This window comes from Olea europaea, chromosome 12, assembly GCF_002742605.1.
Source record: "Olea europaea var. sylvestris chromosome 12, O_europaea_v1, whole genome shotgun sequence".
NCBI lineage: Eukaryota > Viridiplantae > Streptophyta > Magnoliopsida > Lamiales > Oleaceae > Olea > Olea europaea.
The window spans coordinates 18,764,339-18,773,275 of record NC_036248.1 but is presented as its reverse complement, the minus strand read 5'-3'; the positions used below and the strand labels follow the sequence as shown (position 1 = coordinate 18,773,275).

General features: G+C 31.1%; 1 protein-coding gene and 1 long non-coding RNA gene across 2 annotated transcripts; one reads left to right on the top strand and one right to left on the bottom strand.

The window, feature by feature from the left end:
* Nucleotides 1-2,067: 2,067 nt before the first annotated feature.
* LOC111405979 lies at nucleotides 2,068-3,262 on the bottom strand. Its single transcript, XR_002704913.1, has 2 exons — nucleotides 2,967-3,262; nucleotides 2,068-2,842 (listed from the first exon to the last, which is right to left on the bottom strand). It is a non-coding gene; the product is annotated as an uncharacterized LOC111405979 (long non-coding RNA).
* A 190-nt stretch (nucleotides 3,263-3,452) lies between these two features.
* On the top strand, nucleotides 3,453-4,857 carry LOC111406721. Its single transcript, XM_023036100.1, has 3 exons — nucleotides 3,453-3,673; nucleotides 3,906-4,006; nucleotides 4,352-4,857. Exons 1-3 carry the CDS (start codon nucleotides 3,576-3,578, stop codon nucleotides 4,855-4,857), a joined length of 705 nt encoding a protein of 234 aa, XP_022891868.1. The 5' UTR covers nucleotides 3,453-3,575.
* Nucleotides 4,858-8,937: the final 4,080 nt, after the last annotated feature.

Here is an 8,937-nt window from a genome sequence, read left to right as displayed (position 1 = left end):
AGTTTCCACTCCATATAATGCATTCAAAGCGTTGTTATTGGAAAAAAAAAAAGCTATATTTTCGTGTTTGTATATGCATAAAGACTTTCTTCCCCTTAGGTGATATTAAATTATACAACTTTGCTTTTGTTGTTTTTGTAGTGAAATATTCTAACGATTAAAATCTGTACACATCATGATCTGCTGCTAATATTTCATATTTAGTAGATTACTGGAATTTCATCAATATGAAACTGATTCAAAATTTGTCCTTTTGCGGCAAGCAGCAAAGAGCAATCACAAAACTCTGGAAAAGCTTCACATTGAGGTACCTATCTGAGCACTGAGCAGAAAAGGGGAATCATAGTTCAAGTGCGTGGTGACGTTTCAATTGGTTGGTCCCCCAGCTGAACCACAAACTTTTTGCAGTCTACGAAAGGGTGAATAATAGACCAAAATTTTGGTATAGCGTAGATAATGTGGCAGAAAAGAATTCTATGAAAACAAATAACTGAACTCTATGATGCTCGGACTTAGGTACGGATATGTATCTAAGTGTCGAATATTTTATTTTATTTTTTAATGTAAAATAAGGGGACATCGCTCAAAAGAGTCCAAATTTCAGACACGAGTACGTAAATATATCTTTCAAGCTTCAATTTTTTACTAACCCAAGATGTCATTTTAAATACACCAAAAGCAATTGTTCACAAAGAAGGAAATGATTACTGAATAAGGGATTAAAATGAATAAAATAAAATTTTGGGGTTTAGTTTTCAATTATGGCAAGCTAATTACTAAATGTTATATAAAATAGAAAATGAGAGACTTAATTATAATTTGGACATAGTGGAGCACTAGGTAGTACTATATAGAACTCATTTTTATGTTATACAAACAAAACCTTAAATCACCGATACAGAGAGGGAAAGAAGAAAAAAAAGAAAAAAGAAGAAAGGAAAACTTAGCGTTGTTGCTCTTCTCCATCCTTTTGCAGGCGACACTAAACTTAGAGAGAGCAAAAATGGGAAAGAAAAGAAAAAAATGAAGAAGAAGTAAAAAGGGCGAAGTGTCCGATTGAATCTTGAAGAATCCGATAGATATCTCATACACATACGCATGTTGTATTGTGTCCGACACAGGTACTCCTACTATTTCGAAGAGTTCGAGCATCAAAGACCGANATATCTCATACACATACGCATGTTGTATTGTGTCCGACACAGGTACTCCTACTATTTCGAAGAGTTCGAGCATCAAAGACCGAACTTATCGAGTTCTAACCACCACCAACCCATCGAATCAAGGCTTACCCTATTTTATCTTAGCTGCATGAAAATCTAAAATTGAATCTTAATATTTTTTTAGACTCCTAATTGCTATGACTTGTGAAATTAAATCAAACCACTCAAATAAGAAATCTTAATTTCACCACGAAAACGAGACATATTTTGGAACGGATTCAAGAAGGTAAAACATCAATTGGATGGTCCTATTAGAGTATGTCTTATTTCATTTTACTGTAGAAGGTTGAAATACAGCTCAAAGAGAGATTAAAGTTATTCACCTACCAAAGACAAATTGAAATCCCTGCAAGATCATAGCTGTAAAGTACAGATTCTGTGTGTGCCTGTAAGCTCATATAGATTAATGCAAAATGTAGTTGTTTTATGTTATTTGAGACTGAAAAGTACAGATTCTGTGTGTGCCTGTAAGCTCGTATAGATTAATGCAAAATGTAAATTTTTCCTATATTTTTCCGAATAACATAAAACGTAATGAAAAAATAGATTTTCCTCCAAGTGTTCTTAGGTTTCTATGTAACTATTATTGTTTATACTTGGCCATTTGCCAAGACAAAACATAAGACAGGTTCATGTTCTCAAATATACATTGAATATATATGTATAATGTATCTAATAAATACTTACTAACATTAGTTTGAATTGTAACTTTCTACTGGGGATAGAAATAAACATCCATTCAAACCTATAGCAATGTAAACAATGAATGTTGTTATAAAGGTCATTTCATAGAACCATCATTAATAGTATGTCATACTGAATTTTCTAATTACTCCTTTCCTCATTTTTTTTTTTTTTGGTTCAATTTTGAGATTTAAATTGTGCTCAACTGCTCAAATGTCTTTTCAACACATGAAATCTTAACGATTTTGTGTCGTTATATTGTACATGAATGCCTTTGGAAAGCAATAATGTCCCTGGCATAGCAGTGGATAAATTAACTAGTTGAAGATTTTAGCATGCCTCGAGGCTCAAGCTAATTCTAATTAATAAGCTATTCTTCAGAAACAAAGCAATTTTAACAGGCCTCAAGCCCATTTGTTTTAAACTCAAACAGGCCATTAAGTAATCCGCCCTTGATTGAACTTGTGCAATGCGGATTAGTTTTAAAGATTTAGTACCTATGCGTTCGGAGTCTTGAACTAGAATAGGTAATTAATCTCTAGAAAAAGTCCAAATACTTGCACACGAAACTATTTTTGATGCATTCATTATTTAATAAATTCGCATTGGATGGACGAAAACTGTACCTGATTTCTTGTGTTTGACACGAAACCCAAATCTACCGATCATAGGAATTTCAAACAAACAACCCTCTCAAGCCAAACCAAACCAAACCAAAATCACCATACAATTGAGTTTTACATTTAATGCATCAATGGATACATATGTATGTGAAACGAGATAACTTCCTGTAATCCATTATTTGAGTAAGAGTTTAAGTAAAGACGCTCACTATAGTGTGTCAGGGGGCCCAATAATTGTCACGCTCCATTCAAACAGGTTCTCTTCATCCAGCAAACCCGCTGAAAATCCATCTACTGGGTGTTTACACAGATCTGCAAAGAAAAAATAAATAAACAGTAATACCCACAAATTAACTAAAACCCAAAAGGGACAACACCCAGTTTCAAAATATAATTCAAGAGAAAAATAAAATTATGGATCTTAATTGATCAATACCTTTAAGCTGCTTTTGAAGGAGGAGGCTAGCTTGAGACGGTGAAGCCATCAAAGAAAGAAAGGGAGAATTCGGAATAGAAGGTTCTAGCGACCAACGATATGGAAGGAAGTGCGAGATTCAGGGATTATATATTATGAGCAGTAATAATTTGTGTAGGCGTGATTGAGATTTATTATACAGAAGGAATGTAAAAGAGGGAGACGAGATTCAACTTTTTCCTTATCGCACTTGATTATACTTTATTCGCTGATATATTACCAGATTGCAGACGGAACCTATCACGAGGGCAACTGGTGCGGGCATGTATTATTTTGCAGTCAAACTTGGAGTTAATTGTTCCAATTGTCATTGAATTTATGTTCATATTTTCGATTTTTCANATTCAAAAAAAATAAATATTATCACGTTATTGTAAGATGCATGGAAAGACGCCAATCTTCTTCCGTGTAACTCGCAGTCTGACCATACCAAAGGCCGCGAGCGGTTATGCGTTTGAACAAGAAACTGAAAAACATGTTGATTGACGGTTTAGAATACTTGCACGATGGATCAAAGAGACTAACTTTTTCCCCCAGTAGATAATCAGCAGTTAACTGCATTTCTCGTCCATGGGGAACGTAGTTGGCTCATTTTTCTCAGGATTTTCTCAAGTAATTGGCAAACTTTTGGGCCACCCTCTTGATTTCTTGGCCGGAAAATCTTGCGAGTAAGTAAATACTCTTCTTACTAATTATACAGGTTTTGAAGAATTCATTTCGTATCACATAGACACTGCAAATACTTGTGCAAGATTTTTGCTTTGTAGAAACCATTATTTTTTTCTTTGCATCTACTTACATTGACACGTTCGGTTACATGGATCGAAGAGTGATTGTATTACTATTAATGGAAAGAAGTTAAACTTTTATGTCTTGTACTTATATTGGATTGTCGTCCAGCACAGTATGTCATTCAACATGGGATTTCACCTGCTATATCGAAAACTTCTGCATCGCGCAGTTGCTGAAGTTAGCCATGGTGGCAACATTGTTCTACTTTGGTGAGTCAAGAGTCTTATGCTTACATTGTTCAGTAGAATGTAATTATTTAGCATTAAGTGTACGCCATTGATTCCATGCTCCTTGTGTTGAGTCAAATTAAGCCGCACGACTCTATTCATTAGCAATGCCCTTCCACCATTTCATTTACTATCCCTCATAAGGGTATACTAGAGTCCTTTGGTAGTTTTTTGGGTCTCAACTGTCGTTCTTGATTAATGAATATAGACATTTCAATAGCTTTAAATGTAAGATATTTTGGCCCCCATGCATAACCCTACTAAACATGAGAATTTTTATTTTTTTATTTTTTACCTAATTTGCTTCCACTTGTGCTAATATTGCAGTTCTCTTATTCTTCTATCTGTCATACAAGTTGGGAATTTGCCAATGCATATGCCACACACTTTGCAGAACTACATGGGCATGTTTCGCAACATGTTTCTCCACGCTCGACTTTTGTTGCACGTACTTATGTTTCAAGCTTAAATCGGTCAAGAGAACACGTAGAAGGCAAAGAAGAGACATTGAAAAGGAGTTATCGACTAGCACTAGTGAAGAAGATTATGAAGAAAGTTTTTCAAGACAACAACCTAAGAACCTTAAGGATAGAAGATCTTTATCTCATAGAAGAAGGAACTATAAACAAGAGCATTTGAGAAGGGCTTTGAGGCCTAATAGTCATCGAGCAAATTTGGGGATTTCTAGGAATTCTATGCATCGGCAGACAAGAAATACTTATGGTAGCGATCACGTTAGCCCGGTTCATCATATTCATGTTATAACTAGAAGTTCTAAGTTCGCACGTCAAGGATCGAGACACAAGGGTAAAGTTCATCACAGAAGAATGTAGAATTTAAAGAATAATGGATATTAAACAAATTTGATATGGAAATCTTGATTGATTCTTGCTGAAGTCTTTATTCTTATGTTAACTTATGAGACATCTATGTGAAACATTTTTATCACCGTGTTTGATTCTTATAGGTGTCAAAGTACAATTTGATTAATTTATGAGTAGAATGAAGAATACAAAAAAGGTTAAATTTAAATTATGGATGAAAGAATTGTTCATTGTTGACTTGAGAATAATAACACAACTACGATATGTATCTATCTCTTTCGTTTTTTGAATAAATGAGATAGCGGTTGAAGGTAAAAATGGAAATCACATTAAAGTATGAAAATGAAAGTTCATTACTAATTAATCATTTCATGAAGATAAACTCTTATCATTATGGAAATTCAATCAAGCTTAAGTCACACCTACCCACCTAATCACTTTCAATTATAAGTAATATTCTATATTCATTAGGTTGACTTGTGGCTGCTCACGTTATTACCAAAGAAAACATATGATTGGTCTACTCTCAAATCCTTCTTTGGGATGCATCATCAAGATCAAAATGTTACATAGAAAAATGAATTTTTTATTTCATTTCACATTATTGGCATGTGGATTTATTGAAAATATGAAAAGTAATGAGCAATTGGATAGGCATTGAACGTTGGACATAGTTCCACTTAATAGTGATCTACACAAGTCAACCATTAAAAATTATTACATGTTAAAATTCAAAACCGGGTTCAATTTATGGTTCAACTTGGGTCCATATCCCCACAGAAATGGTTAAGAAGGCGGCCAAATCGAGTGGAGCCACGACATTGTCAATCCATTGACCACTTTTTTTCAAGCCACTCAAGTCTAACATGGAAGTGAATAATATATATAAAAAAAAAATTCAATTTATAGCACAAATTTTAATCCGAACTTAACATTTCGTGCTATGTCCTCAAGACAAGTTTGTTTCTTTTACACACACACACACACTTAATGAAGTGCTCGATTGAAATCTTTAGGATGTCATTAATCATCTAACTGTTTGGGCTCTATTAAAATTTTAATACATTTTTATCTTCCTCTTTTCTTAAATATATGTTATTTCATAAAATAATATTATATGTAAATTCAAAACTTTTTAACTATACATTATCAAGCAAATCATTGTTTCCATTTTCTATTACTCACTATAAATTTGGACTTAAATACATATCTATGCAATAAAATATTTTGCATGTAAACTAAAAAAATTTCCTAACTTTTAATAGCACATTCTCCAAAAAATAAACTATAAAAAAATAAATTAAATTTTAAATTTAACTACTGCGTAATTGAGTAATTATTTCTAGTGATGTGGACAATGTTTGTAAAGCTATGCAAAGGAAGTGACTATTGATTGCAATGAAACACATAAAATATTTATCTTAAAAATTAAATTAAATCCGAATTTTTTAATAACGAATTTTAGCCCATGTTTGATAGTCATTATTAAAAAAAAAAGTTCTAAAAATACTAATTTTTTGAAGAATGTGTGATTAAAAATTGAGAATATTTTGAATTTACGTGTAAAATATTTTATTGTATAGATATGTGGTTAAATTCAAATTTAAAGTGAGCAATAGAAGACATTTTTTAAAGTTTAGCAGCCAAAAAATGACCTTCTCAAAATTCAACGGTGTGACGGAGCTCCACGTGTACGTTCTATCAGCTACGTCACCAATTCCATTTGAGGTTTGAGATGGAAGTTATGCTAATGAATAACGTAAGACATTTTCTAAAGTTAGGTGGCCAAAATTCGATATTTTAAACTTTAGAGCAATCGAAGACATGAATCTAAATTCATTGACCAAAATTCAACATTTTAAATTTTAGTGAGCAATCAGATATATAGCCTAAATTCAATGACCATTGAAACAATTAACTCTCAAACTTGATATTATTAAAAAACTAAATAGAAATGAATCATAATGAGCCTTGTTTTATGGTGATTATTAAGAAAAATATATTTTGAATAGTAATTGTTTAGAAAATGGAATTAATCGTTCCAATGGTTACTCAACTCATGTCTATGTCTTCAATTGTTCACTGAAGTTTAAGATATTGAATTTTAGCTTCTAAACTTTGAAAAACTATAGACATTATTTACCGATATAACATCCGTTTAAAATCTCTAATGTAATTGATGATATTGTTGATGGAATGCACATTTCACGCCATTAAACATTGAGATGATCAACTTTTGGTCAATAAACTTTGGAAAACGTTTTAATTGCTCAATGATCCTTGAAAAACGTCTTTTATTGCTCACTAAACTTTGATATGATCAAATTTTGGCCACTAAACTTTTTAAAATATCTTCTATTACTTATAATAATTTTGAATTTAATTAAATTTCATTATTAAGATTTGAATACAATTTAATTCTAACTATTGTACGTTTCTTTGTAAAATTCAGCCCTTATTTGAGCTCACATTTTTCCATCAAAATACATTATTCAACAATGATTTGACTCCACTTCAACCACATGTTTTTCAATAAAATAATATTAAACGCAAATTCATAATTTTTCTTTATTTTTTAACCACACATTTTCTATCAATATACTATTTAAAAATACATTTTTTGACAATAATGGAAATTAAACAAGGGTTCAAATATTAAAGTTTAGATTTGATTTAATTTTATTAAAACATTTATTGTGTGTTTTGTTGTAATTATTAGTCACGTTTTTTTATACACAGTTTTCCAAGCATTATCTTAGATTTTGAGTAGATTTTGATAAAAGTAAATGAAACGTGTAGTTTAAAAGTTGTATGTCCCATGAAATATATGGTTAAAATTAATTGTTAACTTTGAGTTTGATAAAAATCTAAATTTAATTCTACCAAACATGGGTTAAAGTTGTTGTTAGAATTATATTAAATTCAAAATTTAATATAAATTTTAACAACGAATTTTGATTAAATCAAAATTTATTGTGGGCAATAGAAGATGATTTTCAATGTTTAGTGATCGAAATCCAATCATCTCAAAGTATATTGGTTTTGCATTCAACACTTAAAAGTTCAGTGAACATTAGAAGACGTTTTTCAAAGTTTAGTGAGCAATTAAAGATTTTTTAAAGTTTAGTGGTCAAAATCCAAACATCTCAAAGTTCAATTACCAAAATTCAACAATCTTAAAATTTAATGACCAATAGGTATCTTAAAATTGGAAACATTGATTCATCTCTAAAAATGGCACCAGTTCAATTACGGTTCTAGTTCAATCCAATTTGTTTCTTTCGATTGAGTTCCTCAAGTTCACTAATCGATGTAAATGGAGTATTGGAATATAAAAAATATTAAGCTATGATTAAGTATCTAAATTCTCCATATTCTCTTCATCATAATGATTTATGGTGATGCTAATAATATCCATTTTTCAAGTTTAATTAAACGCTAATTTACATTAACATGTTAACTAGAGACATAATCTATATAGTTTGAGGAGCTGAAAATGTCAAGTTGAATGGAACAACTACGAATTTGACACATTATTGCGAAGTTTGGAAGAAAATGTAAAATGGTTGGTGCATTGCAATGACCGCTATTTAATATAAAAAATAAAAATTTCAATTAAATCGATTTTTTTTATTTTTTTGGTATTAGCACCGAGAATCATATAGGAACCTTGGTTGATTCTCAATTTTTTTTTATACTTAGTATCGATTAAAACGTGAGTAGAACCTAATCAAACAAATCGATACCAATTTGATTTTTGGTAGCTTTTGCCCAACCTTAATTCAAATTTAAATAAAAAAAATAAAAAGGGGTTTTAAAATAGTTATTTTGAAGCTCAAATTTTGATCAGTCAGGAAAAACCCTGAATTCAATTTATACGAGAAGTGAAATTTTATTTTAATTAAAATTTTAAATTGACAATATCATCCTTGTTATTTTTCTAACATCGATCTAACTTATAATAAAAGAAGTTGGCACTGCAAACTATTCACCGCGCCACACGTCAATGCCTCATTGCGCTGTATTTTGATTTTTTTTTTCTTTTAGTTTAAACGACGTTTTCTTTTGGATTGAAAATGACATCATTTT